We start from the raw sequence: 23,261 nt of genomic DNA, 5'->3' as shown, positions 1-23,261 counted from the left end.
TTTTCATTCTTCTTCTTCTTCTTTTCATTCTTCTTCTTCTTTTTCTTCTTCGTCGTGCCCCGTGACTGCCCAAATGAGTGAAGTGTGCGGTGATTCTAAGATCGACGGCACTCATCTGCATGTCATACTGACTGACAGTATTATTTCTCTTCCCCAGCAGACTCCAAGGGCATTTAAATTAAAGGTACAGTGTTCTGCACTAATATAAAGGCTCTCTGAAGCCTAGAAACCCTTTTAATAAGTTAAATTTGCGGCGAATAAATTCGCATCGAATCGAATTTCTCCCGCAAATTCGGCGAATCAGCCGAATCGAATTTTTGAATAATTCGCTCATCTCTAATTATTATGTTTTTAAAGGTCAGCAACATGACAAAGGTTTTATTACCCCTTTACAATTTTTCATTTTTAAATAACCATTTTTTATTTGGTTATTGATTAGCTGCATAAGATGATGAAGTCATCAAAAAAAGTTAGAAGCATTATGTTCATATTTATGAATAAAGTAGAGAAGTACAGTTTTGTCCAACACATGGTGGATGTAATCACAGTAGGTCAAGAAACTGGTAGACAAACACAAGGGTGCAAATTAAGAATGTAATTTACTTTTAAAGGAACTCTAGGCAAACAGCTAAATATACAGATGACATACAGTGCCTTTAAAAAGTATTCATCCCCCTTGAAATTTTCCACATTTTGTCATGTTACAACCAAAAACGTAAATGTATTTTATTGGGGTTTTATGTGATAGACCAACACAAAGTGGCACATAACTGTGAAATGGAAGAAAATGATAAATGGTTTTCACATTTTTTTTTTTACAAATAAATATCTGAAAAAAGTGTGGCGTGCATTTGTATTCAGTCCCCGAGTCAATACTTTGTAGAACCACCTTTCGCTGCAATTACAGCTGCAATTCTTTTTGGGGAGGTCTCAACCAGCTGTGCACATCTAAAGAGTGAAATGTTTGCCCATTCTTTGCAAAATAGCTCAAGCTCTATCAGATTGGATGGAGAGCGTCTGTGAACAGCAATTTTCAAGTCTTGCCACAGATTCTCAAATGGATTTAGGTCTGGACTTTGACTGGGCCATTCTAACACATGAATATTCTTTGATCTAAACCATTCCATTGAAGCTCTGGCTGTATGTTTAAGGTGGTTGTTCTGCTGGAAGGTGAACCTACACCCCAGTCTCAAGTCTTCTGCAGACTCTACCAGGTTTTCTTCTAAGATTGCCCTGTATTTGGCTCCATCCATCTTCCCATCAACTCTGACCAGCTTCCCTGTCCCTGCTGAAGAAAAGCATCCCCACAACATGGGTGCCACCATGCTTCAGGGTGGGGATGGTGTGTTCAGGGTGATGTGCAGTATTAGTTTGCTTTTTGCAGAGTTTTGCTTTTAGGTCAAAAAGTTAAATTTTAGTCTCATCTGACCAGAGCACCTTCTTTCACATGTATTGTGTCCCCTACATGGCTTCTTGCAAACTACAAACAGGATTTCTTATGGATTTCTTTCAACATTGACTTTCTTCTTGCCACTCTTCCATAAAGGCCATATTTATAAAGCAGATTTCTTTGTTCCTTTTTCATTTCCACCATTTTATTTTCTAAGGCCTGTATCTCTTGAGCCTGTTTGTTTGTTTTTTCTTCCATCTCCTCCACTCTAGAAAGAACATGCCCCAAATCTTTGTGTAGCTTTCACATCTCTTTTTTTATAGATATTTCCAGACCTTTAAACATTTCTGCTATTTCTATTTTAGTCGGTAAATATGAATCTTGATCTTCCAAGTTATCCAAAGCATTTATCTTTTCTGTATCTGCTTCTTCAAAGTTTCGACTAATATTGGACATTCCCAGGAATCTTCTGGGGCTCCCACCACTACTGTTCTCTATCACACTTTTTTCACAGATTCCACTTTGCCTTTCAGGGGCCTGTTTATCCTGCCCGGGGATATATTTCTTAATTGAAATTGATATGGGGTTTTTTTACCCACTACCTTTTGTTCTTCATTTTACTATATTTCAAATATCCAGTAGGTTTAATAATCTCCTCTTTTTTATATAGATCTTCTCCTTCTTTCCCCCTCTCTCCCTCGTGGGCCCCCTGTAGGAGCAAACGTTCTTTATTTGTTTGAATATAAAAATATAAGACCCTCTATAGTCTTTGTCGTGACCCCTGTATGCAACCCCCACTCCTTTAACATTCCATATTTACTTCATTTTCCTTTTTAACACATAACATATATTACATTCTGTTTCTTCTGCCACTCTCACACATCCTTTAGGCTTTCCCTTCTCCACATCTGGGGGGTGGGGGTGGCTTCTGTCGATCTCCTCGGCAGGGGGGTTGCAAAAGAGGGCCCCTCCAATTCAGCAGTCTATCTGGCATGTAATACCCCGAAAAGCATTTACTTCTTTATCTCCTTCACAGGCTCCAGCTTCCATTGTAGTCCCGAGTTATAATCATTCAATGGGGGTGAGGGGGACAGGGAGAGAGGAGAGATGAGGTCCACGTGCACTCCCCTATGGCGGCCGGCATCTCTCTCCTCCCTAGGCTTCCCCGCTGTCTGTCACGTGACCACCCGGCATCCTCCGTGACTTAGTTCACAGGGCTTTCCACCCTACAGCTCAGCCTCCTCCTGCACATTCCCACAGTCCTCCCTGTACAGGGACTGCAAAGGGCCAATACCAAGTCAAATTCAGGTACTTTTACTATTAGAAAATAGAGCTACATTCATCTGTATCATTTAGATCTGCATGGAGTTCATGTTAAAATATAGCTGGATTTTTGTTTTCCTCTGTTTATGAGGATAAAAAACAGGAGAGTGTACATGTCACCAGAAGAGACTATGACTGATAGAGAATATGACTTTACTGTTCAAGGGCACTTATCAGTGAACAATGAAAACACAGAAAACACAGAAAAGGAAAATGACTAAGCATGCTGTATTCTCGCCAGTAACTAGCCGATACCGATCATGGGGAAAACAAAGGCAAGGCAAATGGTTATACTAAAGTGGGTCTAAAGCCTAAATTTTCTCTTTCAATGGGGACACCCGTTCCAGTAACATCCATCTAAAAAGGATAATCCCTTCACTTTGTAGAGATTTCTTCTTACTGCCTGTTGTGTCACTGGAACAGGAGGCAAAGTAATATATCCTCAACAGGACACAAACAGTATAAAAAAAACCGCCAAAAAATTATTTTTTTGCTGAAATTTTGGAAAAGTTCCGGGACGTTATTGGTTCAATAGACTACAACGGATACACTGCAGAAAAGCATGTAGTGCATTTGACACATTTTTGATGCATTTTTGCATTTACTTTTAATCTGCCCAACAGCAAACTGGACAAAAAAAGACATGAAAAACACATCAAAAACGTGCAAAACCGCACCGTAAAATCTAGACCAAAAGCAAACTGCATAGGTGTGAACCAGGCCTTAGGCTGTGGTTGAAACTGGAAGACTATCTTACTGTTTATATATAATTTACTCTGCTGTATTGTATTCACCATAGCTATCTTTTACTTTTTTGAAGGACAAACATTTGTGAATTATGGCATCAGTGCGAATCCCCATTACATTTTTGTCCAGCCCATTTTGGTCTGATAAATTACATTTTCATTTCATCCACTTTCCCTTAGCATTCTCTGTATTCCTCATTCGGTCATAATAAGTGTATGACTTTTTAAAAATAATTAAATTTTTATCCAATTTTATTTTATCTTCATTGTTATCTAACAGTTTAGAGATATTACTATTTATATATGCACCTATTTTTTACACCTAGTTATGTACTTGTTATCCAGCATTGTTGTTATTGTTCTTCCGATTCCCTTTCTCTGTTTTAATGTACACATTTTATATACAGATTTTCATGTGGTCAGCCCATGCCACACATACTTGGGACTTCTCTTCACCCCCTCCACCATCACCATTCATTATACACGTTTTCTTTTACCAACATCCTTTTTACATCCTATCTGTATAAATTACATTTTCAGTATCATTACTATTTATTTGTCTCTGGCCACTGAACATTCCCTTCCTTCTGTTTGGAAGCTGTGATATGCTTCCTTTGCCCATTTTCATGGTGCACTTCCGCCCTACAGATGATGCACTTCCTGTGGGTGCGTTTGAGATGGTGCATGCGCTCTGCACTATTCCCAGTGGTAAGCATGCGCAGTTAACGGAGCTACGTCCAGTGCCATCACAGTGTGCGCTCCATGCTGCACATGTCTCCACACACTCCGGATTCTATGAGGTTGCTCAGTCATCTACACCTCTTCTCCTTTTAAGGGACATCATACCACATACAGTAAGTCTTTCATATAATTAATGCTTGCGGCATAGAAATCACTGTTTGCACACATCTTTGTACAAGCACCATTTATTTTATTTTATTTATTTTATGGAAGTGACACACACCAGAAAATAGCTTTAGGACCCGGCGGTGGGGCCATTTTCCATGGAATTGGTGTGGTGACGATTTCAATGAGTTATTCTCCCTATATATGGGGCATGGGCATTCTCTACCATCTTAGCTTTGGGAGTTCAACTCCTGAAATGCATCAGCTTTTTCCCTCCGGGAACCATCATCACAGGACTCCAGTCATGTGACACTGACCCATTTGGCTTCATGTTCGCACAAAGAGAGTGCGCCCTTTTGTGTTTTTCATTTGCTAGTATCAAGACTCCCCTATCTTTAGAGGGCTGCACCTCACCAAGTGACAGATACCGTTTTACATGTGGAGCATAGAGATTAGAACGCTGGTGTTTGTTTCCTTTGGACACACTTTAATTTACATTATTCCTTCACTTTATGTGTGTGGATTATGGCACTGTATTTATTTGAATTCTTTTTAAAAAATTTACAACACCAAAGTACCTTTTTTCGCAATTGATATACAGCTGTCATGTGACCAGCCTTTCTGCAAGAAAACAGCAGCGGGAGGAGCTTCTAGTTCTCTGCTGCTGGTCACATGTTCAAAAAAAAAAAAAACCCAATAAAACAGTCTTCAATATACAAAGGAAAATACATAATTCATATAAAATAAAGGTTTTAAATTGTCGTGCAAATATGTATTTGAACTCAAATGTTTATTATTTTTGTGCAAAAACACAGTTTGGGCTATCTAGAGAAAGATTCTGCCAATCGCAGCCTGTTTCACATTCCTCCAGGCTGTGTCTATTTTTTGTATGGGCTTAAATTACAAGTAGGTAAAGCCTCCATTAGTCTGTGCATGTAATATCTTGCTCCCATTGTGTTTAGTGGGAAGGGAGGAGGAGGAGGTTAGGAGTGGACTTTCATTTATCTGGAGTGTATACACCCACATGTGACTATAGTCATGTGGGTTGCACAGAAAATAAAAAGTTGGAAATGAACAGCTTAGAAGGGAACTGAAACTGAAGCTTGCTTAGTAGATGTGGCAACAGCTGGTTTACACCATCTCAGGCTGCAGTGTGGACAGAGACAAGGAGGGAGGGACAGTGAACAGCAGGATCAACCACTTTTTACAGAATACAGTGACTGAGTATGAACAGCACGTAAGACAGCATGTACTGCCAGGTTTTAATGATATGGGTTCAATGAGCTAAAGAGCGAGACAAGTCGCACTGTTTTTGTGCCTATGGAACCATTCAAATCAGTGTGACTCAGACTTAGCAGTGCAGCACTATTTTTGACAATTTTATGTGCAACTTGCATAGACATGTGTGCATGAAGTCACACAGATGTCAGGCAAGCTGCACATGAAATAGCACTGACCAGCGGCTTTGAAATCAGGCTACTTCAAGTGAAGTAGACCAAATTCAAAGCCACATTCAGTGTGAGCCAGGGCTTAAACTTATTTTAAATGATTTTTCAATTGCATTAGATTGTAATGAAAATTAAATACATCTGTCCCATATTGGCTTCCCACAGTTGGCAGCGTGATATACCACACAAAAAATATAGTATCTTTTTTTTTTCACTGCAGCACACCACATTGCATGGCATTCTCATTGTAGTGTGCTGCAAACAGTGAGTTGCCCACAAATGTAACAATGCACTGGGGAAGGGGGGGCATTACAGAGCATTTTATATCACATTACCGCAACAGTGTGAATGGGCCTTATGCCATTGGTTGAGAGTGCTGATTGGGAGCCAATCGGCAGACCTTTTTCTGTCATGCTCCTTTGACAGAAGCCAGCCAAAGGGCCGGCTTCTCTTGGACTAGTTGCCCTACACAGGCCACATGTTGGCCAGTTTCTATTGAACCGGCTAATGCAGCCCGTGTGTACTAGGCTTAAATTTAAGTAGTGAATGTGACTTTAAAAAACAAACCTGACAGTCAGTAGTTTGAATGGCAGGAGTTTTAACATAAGAAGATTTTTATCTATAAAAATTAATTTAGTAACCGAAAGAAACAGAAAAGGGGAATGATGGTTTTAAATGACTACAGTCAATCTTCATTAGAATTTCCACATGCTGCTGTAATCTTATGGGATTTACAAATTAACCTTCACACATCCCTTTCACACAAAATAAGAATAAATATTAATGAGCAATGGCCAAGTACTATGATTAAACTAAAGCATATTTACTATAAGGCAAATGCCTGTGCTGCGAAATGGCGACCAACTGTGCACACATTCCCTTAGAAACTGCATAATGACAAGTGTACCCAAAATTCAAACATATTATTCTAGCAAAAAGAAATATGATTTCTTTTTCCAGCTTACAACTGCATCCGGTTTTTCCTCCTAATCAGGGAAATTAACTAAGCTTCCTGCAATGTTGTAATGCTTCAGGAAACTATCAAGTGGTGTGCACTGCATTACCTAAGCTGAAATAGGTCTATCTATACCACCTGCTCTAGTTTCTATTTCAGAGTGAAAAATAACCTTGCATGGCTCTGTATCTGGTAAAAGAAGGAATATGGCAGTTTTCCACATTGAAAACTGTCATTGATTCCTGCCAAGTGTGACCCTCTCGTACAGGATGTGAGCCGATAGCTGATGAATGGTAAGTTTGCATCTTTCCTTCCTACATGGGAGATATAGCACACCTGTAACATGCCTGTAGTCCCAAATTATATTACTGCAACCATGCCTCCAGCCAACCTTTCACAGACTAACAGCAGCTCCTGCCCGAAGTCATGCTGAGCAGCTGGTACACATTTAACTTATCACATACCACTTCCAAAAATAAATCTGGTTATACTGTACATTTATCTGTCAGGTTCAATTATTACTGGCCATTTTTTTACAATATAAATCTGGGAAGAGAACTAAAGCTGATCATGTGACCACCAATAAAAAGCAAGAAAAAAAGGTATTTTCCTTGCTCTTTTAGAAATAGATACGTCACAACCTGATTCGTGTAAGTATAAGGTTTGAAATTGTAATTTTATTTGTTGTGACTTTACAGATATTTTAACCTGCAAAAAATGTAAAATCATCTAAAATCTACCAGTTTAATAGGTCTACTGTGTACAAGAATACCGGAGTATGATTTATTTTGTTACAGAGTAGGAAAGCCCCAAAACTGATCTTTTTGTGTAAATGGTTCACATGGGGTTGAAAGCGAGCCTTTAACGATTAGGTTTATGCAGAAAGCTAATTATTTCAGTCTTACTCCTCTATCTTTACTTGTTACTCGGATGATGGGAGTTCATGTGTGAGGTACAGTAGCAGCAGGGCCGGTACTACCACTAGGCAGCCATCAAGGGCGCAATACTGCCTAGGGCGCTACCACAGCCGCTGGTTTCCCTACTCTCCATGATGGCTGAATTTAGGGGGGTGCTGAGGTTGGCTATGTCCCTCAGATTTTTTTTTTTTGGGGGGGGGGGTGCAAGTAGCTGGTCCTGCCTAGGGTGCAAAATAGTCTAGCACCGGCCCTGAGTAGCAGACAGGGCAATAAACCCCAGACCTCAAGTGGCCTCTAACCCTCTGATTCGAGCAGCAACACCAATTCTACATGCCTCTCTCTAATCTGACTGTAAGCAAGGTACTGCCAAGAAAAGATTATGATTGTCGCTGCTAGCCTCCGAAAGAAACAAAAGGAATTTTTTGGCTTGCAGAATGCCAACCTTCTGGATCCAATACTTTGTTTCACTGGCCCAGAACAAGTTCAGATCAGGATATTGCAGCAGAGTTAGGTTTTCCTTTTGCATACTTATTTGGGTCAGTCAGCAACTCAAAATACTGAAGCCATTCACCTCTGTATGTTTCTGTCAGGACAGGCTTCTTTAACGTGCACTTTATCTTGAGCAGCAATAACTGTCACAAAATTAATCCATAGCTATTTCACAATTTTTTATCTTTAATTTGCAACAACATAGATTTTTTTCAGTCTTGGCAAACCTTCATTAGACAGCTGGAGTGAAATTCTCTATCAAAGCAAAGATCAAATCAGGGGAAGGCTAATCTGCAGCAAAAGGAATGTTTTAAAACATGCTGCACAATGTCACCTCTACAGCCCAGCAGACATAGCTACAGATGTACACATTGCTACAGAATCCTCTACCTTACAAACCCAGTTATTCACCTCATTTCCACACTGCTGGACGGTGACCAACAATACTTGCAATACTTCTTTGAACAGTTATGTGGTACCCAGCTACAGTATCTCACAGAAGTGAGTACACCCCTCGCATTTTTGTAAATATTTTATTCTATCTTTTCATGTGACAACACTGAAGAAATGACACTTTGCCACAATGTAAAGCAGTGAGTGTACAGCTTGTATAACAGTGTAAATTTGCTGTCCCCTCAAAATAACTCAACACAGTCATTAATGTCTAAACCACAGGCAACAAAAGTGAGTACACCCCTAAGTGAAAATGTCCAAACTGGGCCCAAAGTGTTATTTTGTGTGGCCACCATTATTTTCCAGCACTGCCTTAACCCTCCTCGGCATGGAGTTCACCAGAGCTTCACAGGATGCCACTGGATTCCTCTTCCACTCCTCCATGACGACATCACGGAGCTGGTGGATGTTAGAGACCTTGCGCTCCTCCACCTTCTGTTTGAGAATGTCCCACAGATGCTCAATAGGGTTTAGGTCTGGAGACATGCTTGGCCAGTCCATCACCTTTACCCTCAGCTTCTTTAGCAAGGCAGTGGTCATCTTAGAGGTGTGTTTGGGGACATTATGTTGGAATACTGCCCTGCGGCAGTCTTCGAAGGGAGGGGATCATGCGCTGCTTCATTATGTCACAGTACATGTTGGCATTCATGGTTCACTCAATGAACTGTAGCTCCCCAGCACTCATGCAGCCCCAGACCATGACACTCCCACCACCATGCATGACTGTAGGAAAGACACACTTGTCTTTGTACTCTTCACCTGGTTGCCGCCACACACGCTTGACACCATCTGAACCAAATAAGCTTATGTTGGTGTCATCAGACCACAGGACATGGTTCCAGTAATCCATGTCCTTAGTCTGCTTGTCTTCAGCAAACTATTTGCGAGCTTTCTTGTGCATCATCTTTAGAAGAGGCTTCCTTCTGGGACGACAGCCATGCAGACTAATTTGATACAGTGTGTGGCGTATTGTCTGAGCACTGACAGGCTACCCCCCACCCCTTCAACCTCTGCAGCAATGCTGGCAGCACTCATACATCTATTTCCCAAAGACAACCTCTGGATATGACGCTGAGCACGTGCCCTCAACTTCTTTGGTAGACCATGGCGAGGCCTATTCTAAGTGGAAGCTGTCCTGTTAAACCACTGTATGGTCTTGGCCACCGTGCTGCAGCTCAGTTTCAGGGTCTTGGAAACCTTCTTATAGCCTAGGCCATCTTTATGAAGAGCAACAATTCTTTTTTTCAGATCCTTAGAGAGTTCTTTGCCATGAGGTGCCATGTTGAACTTCCAGTGACCAATATGAGAGAGTGAGAGCGACAACACCAAATTTAACACACCTGCTCCCCATTCACACCTGAGAACTTGTAACACTAACGAGTCACATGACACCGGGGAGGGAAAATGGCTAATTTTTGGGCATTTTCACTTAGGAGTGTACTCACTTTTGTTGCCAGCTGTTTAGACATTAATGGCTTTGTGTTGAGTTATTTTGAGGGGACAGCAAATTTACACTGTTATACAAGCTGTACACTCACTACTTTACATTGTAGCAAAGTGTCATTTCTTCAGTGTTGTCACATGAAAAGGTATAATAAAAAATTTACAAAAAATGTGAGGAAAGTACTGTGAGATACGGTATGTTGATATTTAAGTTATGCTCAGTCAGAAGGAAATTAAATTGGCAAAACATTTTGCAGGTAAAAATTGTTCAGTAACCCAGTGGTACAGAGATCAGAAATGTTGAAATTCAATTCCAAAACACTTACCCTCCTGGGGATTTACCCCCCTTCCTGACCAGGCAATTTTTGTGTTACAGTGCTGCGTTATATAGCTGACAATTGTGTGGTCAAGAAACGCTAAAATTAAATTTAAGTCCTTTTTTTCCCCCAAGAATTAAGCTTTCGGTGGTATTTGATCACCTGTACTATTTTTATTTTTTGCTCTATAAAAAAAAAATAAAAAGACAATTTTGAGAAAAAAAACCCCCAAATTTTTGACATTTTGATATTAGACATGTCCAGGTAAAAAAATGTAAAAAATCTAATTTCGTCATAAATTTAGGCCAAAATGTATTCTGCTACGTCTTTGCTTAAAAAAAAAAAAAAAAAAAAATCCTAATACATGTAAATTAATTGGTTATGTGAAAGTTACAGCGTTTACAAATGGTGGTAAATATACTAGCGACTTATAGCGGGACTGCGGCGGGCATTCTGACACTGGTAGGAACTGACTTGGTGTCACTGACATCCCCAGTGACACCAATACAGTGATCAGTGCTAAAAAAAAAAAAAAAAAAACCACTGACACTGTACTAATGGCACTGGGCAGGGGTTAACATGAGGCGCGATCAAAGGGTTAACTGTGTGCATGGAGTGTTTTACTGGGGGGCGGTGTCTATGTGCTTCACTGTAAGCACAGCGCTTTGGATGGCACAGCCATCCAAAGCAACATGCCCGAGCTGACAGGGAGGAGAACTGTAAACAAAACAGCTTTCCTCTCCAGAGATCCTCGGAAATCACTGGCCGGGACCTGGTGATTGGCAGCCGCGTGCGCGCGCCCCCTACCCGGAAATGCAAATTCACGTGTATATATACACGTGGTTTTGCGCACCCATGCTGCCCTGTAGCAGTATATCTGCTATAGGGCAGCTGGGAATCAGTTAAATGCAAACTTTACATATACACTGAACTCGTTTTTATCTTACTTTTATGTAAAATAAAGGAGTCAGTCTAACCGGATATCGTATGTACTCTCCAGCGCCTCAGGAAATGACAGCCAAAAGGGAAGCCAAGGGAACCAGGAAAGCGACAACCAAAGGAAATGCTTCAGGGGTGCAGCCCTCCTCAGACAGGGAGATCAGCCAGTACATAGAGAATAAACAGGTGGCGCACACACCTAGTGCATTATCCAAGGTTTATTCAAAGGTATGAAAAGTAAAAACATACTCACAGACGAAGCATGTATCTAAAAAGCATTTGCATAATGACGATGGCCACAACGGCAAGCAAGGTGTTCCAACTGTCAGTGCAGTCAATTAATTCTTTAAAAATCATACAATGTGATTTCCTGAATTTTTTTTTTAATTCTGTCTCTCAGAGTGGGAATGCACCTACAATGTGAATTTCAGACCCCTCCATGATTTCTAAGTGGGAGAACTTGCAAAATCACAGGGTGTTCAAATACTTCTGTTCCTCACTGTAAGCATAGAAACACATCAAAATAACAGGTGTTTTACCCAGCAGCCAACCTCCTGTTATTTGTTGGGTTTGAAAGTTTGGATTGGTGCAATATGTGAGGCATCATGCACACATCCCAGAAATCCAGCGACTACATTTCTGAATCAGATTGGTATCACATACCAGTTGGATTAAATGAGTGGTAACCTTTCCTGTTGCAGTAGATATGCTCCTTAAAAGATGGTGCAAAAAAGTACCGTGTATACAGTCAATTGCACCAAGCACATTTGGGATTCCGGCAATCCAAAAAAAAAATATGTTTTAATTTGAATCCACTCCTGAGATTCTGGAAAGTTAATATGTTTGGATGTAATTACATGGAAACCGAGTATTTAGCAATGTGTGCTCCTTAAAGCATCTTTCCTTTAAAATTACCACTCTTGATCTGCTCCTCTTCTGCATTACTTTAAATTCCAGAAGATTGCATTCAAAGGACTCCATCGTCTGTGCTATGCAGTCTGCCAGCCTCCAGAGACAACTCCTGAGTGAAACCTAGTTGCCACCTGGTCTAGCTTGCACTTTGAAACCTATTTTTTTAAACCAATTCTGGACCCCCTAAACTGGGTCTGACATTTGCCTTACTTATTGCATGCTTATTGCAAGCGTGGACCACTACTTAATTATCGCATGTAATTATTTCCTTCTGTGAATTGATTTTAACACCTTTTGATGTGGTATTTACAGAGTATTTTGACATTGACATTTTCAGTATCGCATGCGATATGCAGTTACATTACCAGCACAACACATATGATAAGCTTTAGTGAATTGGCCCCATTGATACAGATCTTCTAATACTCCTGAATGTTAGTTACTACCCTATTATATCCAATTGTGAATTACCCTACTGTTAAAGCCAATTACAATTATGCTAGTAAACAAAAGGGACTTAAAGAAAAGTAATATACGTTAGCACAGCAGTTCTTCAATGTGATGGCTGCTTAGTATTTCTTTTTCAGGCTTTATTATGGTAACCCTGCAAATAACGCATGACCTGTTCTAGAGTGGCTACGCTGACACCGCCAATTTACTTTAGGGAGCCATAGTTTTCATTCTAGGACAGGTCTTCCTCTCCATTTACATTACACGGGGGTAGGAAGATAAATAGCTTCCAGAAGACAGTTTGCTAGGAACATTGCATTATTGGTGCTTTAAGTTCAGCTCACAAGAAGCTGCATTTCTGGCAAGATCAGCAGGTATTTTCTCTAATTGCTGAAAATGATTTAGCCTGAAAAATTAAAACAAATATAGCCACATCTAAGGACTGTAAGCTGCAATATATACTTTTTTTGCTCTTGGGTTTCGATAAGTTATTTGTCCATCCAAATTTTTAAATCTAAAATTACCAAATCTAATTATGATATAGAAAGCAGATATCAATCTGAAAATAAGGTTAAAGATCAAGTAGTTAATACTATATCCTTGCAGCAATAACTCCCTAGGTTGATTTCTCCACCACAAAGCACACCTACAGTATATGAACTTTACATGTTTTCCAGCTGTTTCCATACATTTCCTCCCACAAACCAAAACATAACGGTAGTGTATGTATGATTATAACAAGGATATTAGACTGCAAGCTCTAAGGACTGACATAAATGGTTTGTGCACTCTATAAAGCACAGCATATTATAAAGGATGCCATCTGCCAACAGCTAGGGAATACACGATTGTTGTGTTTTTTTCAACACACGTCTTATCTAATGCAGCATTTAATATTAACATACAATTGACTGGATACCATGTGAACACCGAGTTTTACTTAAGCCTATGCAATCTTTGAAGAAATCTTAGTCTAGTTTCTCATGCCAAAATATCATTATATAAGTGATAGATCCTTTAAGCACTGTGGTACCAAGTGAAGCCATTAACCACGCAGCCACAGAGCTCATTGTTAACTTCAGAAAAGTCCTGGAGCTGCTGGAACACACTCCAGTGTATTGAGGCCACTGTCTGTCTGATCTCATTATGCTCATTCTGTATAAACTAATTTTAAGGCAAACATGAGGCAGTTTTTGCAGCCTCTGGGGCAATATGTGACTATCTGTACTGTCGAAATCTATTATTGTCATCAAAAAGCACACTCACATTATCTTTAAAGCAGGGAACAGAGGTCTCTAATAAATAGCACAGAAAAGTTTTTTTTTTGTCAGCAATCACAAATACGAAGCTTGATCCCTTTACAGGCTTGTTGTTAGGTTAAAGAGATGATGGCACAAGATTTTACAGCCTTAGCAGCAATTATTGAGAAGGAGGGACTACCTCTCACGATCACCATTTAGACCTAACCTCAGTGCTTACTATGCTTTTCACACTGTCTATCTCAGTAATTTACAGCTCAGCTTTATGGGCTGTGGAGGAACTTGGAAATAAGTTAGTTGAACAGTATGGTGCGGGTTTATCCCCTTACACATATCAATAGTCATTTTGTAACAAAGGATTAAAAAAAGGTGAACTTTAATATTGTACAAGATATTCTTGTTTGAATTTATCTGTGAAGTAGCAGAAAACTGATGAAAGGCTCACACTCTTTAGTGTATTGGCATAGACTGTCAAGTGTATGAGCCGGAACCTCCTCATCACAAAGCACCTGTCAAGGTCCTACCTTTTCCCAGAGGTTATGTTACTCCATGTGCTGGCATCCATCTTGGATTTCTGCTGAGCATGGTGGGAAGCTTTTATGCCTTCAGGTCTCTGAGGTCCATCCCCCAGAGGGGAGTGGCTGAGTACATATAAGCCTGTGATCCGCACATGCTCTTTGCACTTGTGTCTTGTGTCTTTGTCTTGCTACAGCTCTGTGTATATGCTCGTGACACTTCTGGTATTCTGACTCGGCTTGTGACTAAGACCATTCTCTGTGTTTTCCTTCGATCTGACCTTCCGTTGCTTGCTGAACCCGGCCCGTGACCTGTGATTCTCTGTCTACTGTTCTGTACTGTTTTGTCCTGTTGTTGTCGACTCGGCTTGCCTGGCTACGCTATTGTCATTCTCACCAGCTACACGCCATTGGCGGCGGCCATTACCGCAGCCGGGGTGTCTCGGGGGCCGAGACCTGGTTCCTGGCTGCGTCAAGTCCATCCCCACCATCAGGGACCCTGGTGAAGGGCAGCCTGGGACTTAGACTCCGCGCCCTGAGGGACTTCGGTCTGTTGGTGGTGGTTGTCGTCAGCCAGTGCCTTACCCTGCCACTAGGCCTACCTGTCCGTTCCACAGCCCTGCCCTGACAGCACCACAGGTAAAATTGATCAGCAGGCTGGAATATGATTGTAGTAAAAAAACAATACTTTTTCAGCACCAAGTGCTAAAGTCTATGGAACGTTTGCACAACATGTACTAAACATGATAAGAAAATAATAGCTGGGGAAGATACACCACCAGCATTACTATCAACAATGTCTTCACATGTATAATACCCAAAAGTCCAGATAAACTGATATGCAAGAAGCAAAAGGAAAAAACACACACCCCAATACTAATCTAAAGAGATGGCATTATTTCCTTAGAAATGAGATACAGAAAGCGTTACTTACATTATTCTGATGATTGGACACTGGTTTGTAATTAGTTGTTATAGCTTTCTCAATTTGCTGTGATTGTCTCTTTGGTTTTGAAGATTCTTCAATTTGTCGTCTAAAAGAAAACATTTTGTCAGCTCACAAAAATCACAAACTAATTCTTCAGATTAATCATAATTTGAAATGTCATCTAAAAATGAGCAAGTAGATAATGAGCTGCTATTGGGTATTCCTATTATGTGACTCTGTGAATTAGAGTGTATGTCAGCTACTTTGGGAAAAAGCATACTCAAAAGCACAGCTGCATTATTAATAGATCACTAAAAATGATATTACCTCTGGATGTTTGAGTGGTTTCAGTTCCTATAAAAAGTATTCACCCCCTTGGAAGTTTCATGTTTTATTGTCATAGAACATTAAATCACAGTAGATTTTTTACATCAATGATGAGAAATAGATTATCATGTCAAAGTGAAAACACTATCACTACACAACCACAGCAAATTTATTTTTAAGAAATGTACATCCTAACAGAATGAACTTTAGCTTGCTAAAGTACTGTGTATGATAGGCAATTGCTATTTTTTCGATACGAGGTATACATTTAATTCCTGGAATGCCCACAGTGTAGCACTGTGGTGGCGAGTCACACAGCCGTTAGCACTCGAGCGTGTTCTGGCATGTTCTAACTTGCACTCGTCCGAGTTGGAGACCAGTTGACTCTTTGTGGAGTAGTAGAAATAACACTTGTATGTTGTGCTGTTGGTGGAAAAATTTTCACATCAAATTTTGTGTGAAAATTGGCAAAAGCGTGAGTGAAACTTTAGTTCTGTTACAATGGGCTTGTGGTGAACATTCCATGAAGAAATCAGCATAGGCGGTTTAAGGAGGGGTGGGAAGATGTCCCTGTTGACTCAGTGGGCAGCCAAAACCGCAAAAGATGGATGCAAATGTGGAGAGAGCGATTTGGGATCGATGGCTACAAACTCCAGAAACGTGTGTTTAACAGCTCGTCCCTCCAGGTGGATGCCCGCAGGGCCGCACAGCAGCGCGATCTGTCACTGGCCGTGTACCTCGGACACGGCCAATGACAGCTCTGTGTACCGGCCCCATTGCCAGTACCATGTGACCTGCTGTGACCAATCACAGCAGGTCACATGACAGTTGTATACAATGGATGGCTTCCTTTCATGCCATCCATTGTATACAAGTGTGTCTAGCTGTGAATGGTCACAGAGATCACATGCACAAGCTAGGCCAATCAGAGACCAGCTGTGTCATGTGATTAGCTGTGGCCAAATCACAGCTAAGCACAAAAAAAACCCTGAATGAATCGATTTCATTCAGGTAAATGCTTGCTTATAGCAAAGAAATTCTTTGCTATAAGCAAATTGTGTAAAAAAAAAATAAATATTGGTCACTTCTCCAAAGTAGTACAATGTTACTATGGTAACATTATACTACTTTGGTCATAGTGAAATATGAAAAAAAAAATTAAAAAAAGAGAAAAAAAATGTAATAAAAAAAGTTTAAAAAAATTATCAATTTTTTTTTTCGTACTGTCACCAGTCAGTGTCCCTGATCACCACCATGCCAGTTATATGATGACACTGTACTGCACTGGTGACAATATGTAAAAAAAAAAAAAAAGAAATGAAAATCATTTTTTTAAATTCTGAAAAATGATGACAAAAAAATTACAACTTCAAAAAACTCGCCATGCCTCTTATGAAATACGTCGGACTGTCTACTTTGCAAAAAGGGGTCATTTGGGGGATATCTGTACTGTTCTGACATTCTTAGACCTCAAGAAATTAGATTGGCCATCAGTACTTCAGGATTGATCAATTTTCAGATATATCCCATAGTTTGTGAACTCTATAACTTTCCTACAGACTAAATAATACATCCTAATTTGGGTTATTTTCACCAAAGACATGTAGTAGAATACAGTTTGGCCTAAATTTATGAAGAACAAATATTTATTTGCAAACTTTTATAACAGAATCAAAGAAAAACGTGGGTTTTTTCAAAATTTGTCTTTTTTTGTTAATTTAGCAAAAAATAAAAACCTCAGCGGTGATTAAATATCACCAAAAGAAAGCTCTAGTTGTGTGAAGAAAATGATAACATTTTAGTTTGGGTACAATGTTGTATGATTGCGCAATTGTCATTCAAAGTGTGAGAGCGCTGAAACCTGAAAAATGGCCTGGGCAGGAAGGGGGGTAAAAGTGCCCGGTATGTAAGCGGTTAACTGTTTTGGGGGTTTTCCGTTAATCCACCTGCTATAGTCTGTACGCTGCTGTTATAGTGTGTTTCGATGTATTATGCCTCTTTGTTTCAATTACAAACCCAATCTCTGTGATTTCATTTCATTGTATTCACGCATTATTATTGATTACCATCAAACTTTCTGGAGTGTCCCTTGGCCCTTTTGTGTCTCCAAGATACATCTGTACCTTCTCCTTTTCGAGTGAATTAGAGCATTGGGTATAACAAATATTATGACACTCATACCATTGTGAATTTACACGCATTCACATTTATGTATTTTCTATCCTTATAGTGGTATCCTTCAGTATTAAAATTTCCTGTAAATCTCCTAAAGAAGCCATGAATGGCAAAACATGTTGAGAGAATAAAAAAAAAAAAATCATGACACATATGGATACCTGGATTTGTATTTTGTGTTTTTAATTTTTGCAATACATTGCTGCTTTTATTGTGATGTCAATAAGCTTGTATTTTAATATACATTGGTTTAGATTTATTTGACTGTGGCACCTTAAAAATCCCTTATTTTTGGTATTGTTAAACTGTTTATAGTAGGTGGGATGTAATGCCCTTGAACTCCAGCCCTCTTGTGGATTTCACTTGTATAGATATAACATTGGGTAGTGAATTTCAACATGGCATTTGACATTGTACTGTTTTTGGATGAGGTCATAAGCAATTCATGTGACTTGTACACTCATTGTACACTCAGATCATAGATTAAGTGTGCAAATGATGGCAGAAGAATTGAACATGAACAGGGGCCAAGTGTAGCAGATTCTAAAGGAGGATTTGGGAATGAGAAAGATGTTTGTAAAACTTGACAAGAAGATAAGAAAGAATGTCGTCTTCACATTTCAGCTGATCTTTTGAAGAGCACAGAGGTGTTTGATATATATTTTTTACAGTTCATTCCAGGAATTAAATTGTCACACCTTGTTACACTGTTCTCACTTTTTCATGCTATTGCATTTTAGTGCTGCTGATCCAGTCTGTTAGCAAGCATTTCCTTCATACATGCACATTGGCAATGGCTTTTTCAGGGCAGGTTTCCTGATAGTGACAACAAAATAACAATGCATGTGTAATGTGCGTACAAATGACCACTTATATTCTTAAGTGAAAGCCAGGGTTGCAGGTGGCAATGCAAGAGCACAAATGGGAGACAGAGACAGAAAAGTGTCACCCTATAACAGAAAGTACCTGAGCAAGGACCTTCATAGCAGGCTCATCAGTTAATTTTATATTGAAAGCTGCAGATTTAACATATTGAAAAGGACTTTTAAAATACTAACATGTGAAAGCCTTTGTGAGATTTTAGTAAGTGAATTTACATTTACTTGAAATTAATATAAATGGAAAAACACAAATAATTGAATACAACCCATTTCAAGTCATTATCTGTTGAGTCTTTTGTGGATAGGCTTTTATTAGTTTTGTAATTCTGGACATCGCAGTAACTCAAAGTAATAAGGCAAGAGAATCGGCTAAATATCCAAGAAACTAAGATTTTCAAAAGGAGAGTTCATAGTCATTTAAACAGTACAGGAAAAGCTGTTCTAAGCTGTGGTCACATTACCTCAATAAATGATGTTATAAGCTTCGGTAATATCAGCCAAATACTGTATATGCATTAACATACAATAAATCTTTTCAAAATGATAACTTGTTTCTTACAAGAAGTATTCTTGAAGACAAAAACACAGTTGATTTATTATTATATGCCACTTCCAAAGAGAAAAAAAGCAATAATGCTCACAAACAACAACAGACTGCAGGAACATGCTTTCCTCCTCCATCATGCATACAGAAAAGATTTGGTATCTCCTGCCAATTCACAGATGTCAACCTTTCCTTGCTGACCTTATAACATGTCTGTGAGATTTTTGTAATCTACCATAGCAGCCAGATTCACTTCAATTCTCCCAAGACTATAAATAAAAGGAAATTCTAAGTGGTGTGATCAGAGGAACAGTTTTTTTTTTCGACACTGCCGAGTATGGCCCTGTGTTACTACTACTGATCACCCCCCCACACCAACAGCCATTATATACTGAACAAAGCTAGACCCGAGTTAGACAACACATACTTCCTGGGGTAAATATTGGTTACAATAACCTTTTAAAGCTGCAGATTTCAAAACATGTAATAAACGTAACTACAGTGGGTCATTAATTGATGGCGCTATATAAGTACCTGAAATAAATTAAAAAACCTCAATGGAGGTGCTGGGTCCCCTGATGTCAGTTATAACGAACCATGTAGGATGGGGCATACAATCTGACAGCATCCACACATGCTCAATAAGTGGCATGATAGAAGGTATATGAGGTTTCATTACACACCTTTTTGAGTATATGGTTTGCTGAATAAACTTGGCTTGTATTTGATATGGTATTTTGCTCTGTGTGGTTAGTCATTGTTCCACAATGAGCCATGATTTATATTGATGGTTTGAAGCCATTTTGAGGAGCAGAGTATTCTTTGGGGACTCTATTACATTGGCGCTTTATAAATACTGTATAATAATAATAATAATACACCACACTTCATCCTGTGAATCATATTGATGTCCTGGAGGCATTCTGAGATGCAGTGAGTCTTTCTTTTGGTAATCCATTATACACCATACTTTACCTTGTGACGAGAGGCAAGCGCATTTGACCTCCTATAGTTAAGGGGTCTCAACCACTGGTAAGTGACGCATGACCTAATGTGGTAGTGGATACGTTTGTTATCTTGTTGCATGGAAGCAGTTTTTTTTCTCACAATTTATGTTGGACTATGTATGTAAGCAGGACGCCGCATTCACTATTTCTGGTCTCCCACAGTACACAGAACATGGAAATGCAATTATTTTAGTAAATATAAACGGCTAAATACCTTTTCTTAGCAGTATATGGCAGTCTTGTAACTTCTATCAGTGTCTGGCCGAGCACTGGTTAAAGGCACGTTTTCATTCTTCTCTGACTGCCCTATGTGGCTGCAGGACCCCTGAATCTCTGTCTAGGCAGTGCTGATTGGCCCTGTGCCGATCACATGCACCCTCCCAAGAAAAAAACAAAAACACACTCTAGCAATACACACCAAACTGAGCATGTGTAGAGTGCCTTCTAGGGCTGTGTACTATCTGCAGATGGATTGGGGACTGTGGAAGAAGGGGAGGATAAGAGAAGACAGGATCAAACTGCCTTTTTACACAATGCAGAGGATTAACCCCTTAGGTTGCACTGTGAGTATAACAAGCATACTTTACTGCATATACAGACTGTTATTGTTGTGGGTTTAGTGACACTTTAATTGTACTATGTTCCACATTTTTTTGTTTTAACTATTTCCTAAATGGCTAGTTTTGTACAATCTGACGTACAATACAGTGGATCATTAAACAATGCTCCCCCCATCCAAACAAACCTATTTTGGCAACCCTTTACGTTAAAAAGCCAATTTGTGCAGCATTTCAACTGTTAATATCTCTCAACTTACAAAGATCTTAAAAGACATTTATTTCAGGTACTTATATAGCGCTATCAATTTACACAGCGCTTTTACATATATATTGTACATTCACATCAGTCCCTAACCCTCAAGGGGCGTACAATCTAAGGTCCCTAACTCACATTCATATACAAGGGCCAATTTAGACAGGATCCAATTAACCTACCAGCATGTCTTTGGAGTGTGGGAGGAAACTAGAGTACCCGGAGGAACCCCATGCAGGCACAGGGAGAACATGCAAACTCCAGGTAGGAGGTGCTGTGGCTGGGATTTGAACCAACGACCCTAGTACTGCCAGGCGGAAGTGCTAACCATTCAGCCACTGTGCTGCCCATCCCTGCAGGCTTATGTTCTAGGCCTTTTGGATTACTACAAACTGCATAAAACATATTACAGAGTAGTCTGGGGCATATAGTATGCCAAGCATATTACAGTGTAGCAGGGGCATTGATTGTGAAAAGCAATTACAGCATTTCGGCGTTATGTAGTCAGGAAGACAATTTTCAACTACACAAATAAATAATAATTATAGAATAGGGGAAAAAAAATAGGGTTAGATTTACTGATCCAGAAATAGTATATGACATGAGTGAGGAAATGGTTAAATTTATCAGTTACTTCTCACACAAGCAAAGCAAGTCAATTTAAATTTAAATATACTATTTTATGTACTGCATAGTACAGCTCTGCACAGAGAGGAGACTACAGCAACAAAACACTGTGATATAAAAGAGGCAAAGCCTGGCCAAAACAGGTTGCAGCCTAAGAGCAAACATGAACTGGTGGTTCTGTTGCATACCATTATATTGGATTCATTAGCTAAGTTTATATTTGTGTTCTACAAGGTGCCCCCTAGAGCACAATATCAGTATACCATAACTGTACCATTAATACAGTCAAACTTGTGATCTTGAAAACCTCTTGCATGACTTTCAGTAGGCTTTATCTTATGGCATAATTCTTTTAATGTAATATGTCCTTCAGAAAGCGCATATAAACGATTTATGAGAAGCAGCTGGACATTGCTACTATCATTAACTGCTACTTGATCGAAAAATGGGATGTAGTCATTATAGCTGGAGGATCAAATCTGCACTCGGCAGGAAACCATAACCCATACAAAAAAGGATGCATAAAATAGTGGGGAAAACAGAGGAGCAGGCAATATGCTTCATGAAAAGAAAAATCAAAATAAAGATTTATCGAATAAACATGCACATAAATAAGCTTGTGAGCTGAAATTCACAGTGAGAGAAATAAAGGCGAAAGACTGTCAAGGAAATAAATGTTATCTATTAATTTGTGGCTGCTAATGGTAGGCGGTCTGTATTTGCACAGAGCTCTTCATAAGAATGCAGGTAAGCATAGAATACAATAAAGGTAAATTAATAGAGACAAATTAACTTGCGTTTAGAATAATGGATTTCACATTTGGCATTCTAATCAACACACTCTTTATAATTATAGTCATGCTAAAGTGGAATAAAGATGGTTTGTTACAAGGTGAAATATTTTGGAACATTCAAAATAATAAAACTAAAAAACAAAAAGACAAAATAAATATACACTATATATGCTTGCTTTGCGTACACTCTTGCGTGCTCAGCCGCCTGTGTGTCTATCAGACAATCTCTGCCCCCTCCTCAATGGCTGTGATTGACAGCAGTGGGAGCCAATGGCTCCTGCTGCTGTGTCTCAGCCAATGAGGAGGAAGAGACCCTGGATAGCTTCTGCTCTTGTGCACATCGCTGAATTGGAATCAGGCTCAGATGAGCATAGGGGAGGGACTGAGGGGGGAGCAGCACACTAAAGGTTTTTACCTTCATGCATAAAATGCATGAATGTAAAAAAGAACCATTAGGCTTTGGAACCACTTTAAAGCTGAACTAAGGGCAAAACAACAAATGACATATGATGAGCATCATTTGCAGTAACACATCACCCTTGCTTTGTAAAATGTATTACCTGTTGATCCTGATACTAGATCCATTATTTTTTTTATCTTTCTGTAATTGTGACAATACTTTTCATTTTGCGTAAAACTGCAGTGTGACAGGGTAGTCTAAGGTGGACATTTTAGGTAGATATTTAGTTTTACATGGAATTTAAAACCAAACTGAACTCTCACTCCTTATGACTATACTTCTTTACTGCTATGTGCTGTAAGA

General features: G+C 39.4%; 1 protein-coding gene across 1 annotated transcript in view; it reads right to left on the bottom strand.

Annotated features, from left to right (window-relative positions):
- The window catches only part of GTF2F2 (general transcription factor IIF subunit 2), a 331,921-nt gene that overhangs the window by 78,357 nt on the left and 230,303 nt on the right, over positions 1-23,261 (bottom strand). Inside the window, exon 7 of the mRNA XM_089678738.1 lies at positions 15,337-15,436. Coding sequence (XP_089534864.1) covers positions 15,337-15,436 — 100 coding nt within the window. The remainder of the gene's footprint in view (positions 1-15,336; positions 15,437-23,261) is intronic.

Source organism: Staurois parvus, unplaced genomic scaffold (assembly GCF_062004578.1).
Source record: "Staurois parvus isolate SC_StPar_1 unplaced genomic scaffold, SC_StPar_1.0 ptg000017l, whole genome shotgun sequence".
Taxonomy (NCBI): domain Eukaryota; kingdom Metazoa; phylum Chordata; class Amphibia; order Anura; family Ranidae; genus Staurois; species Staurois parvus.
The sequence above is the reverse complement of the archived record's forward strand: the minus strand, read 5'-3'. Positions and strand labels throughout refer to the sequence as shown.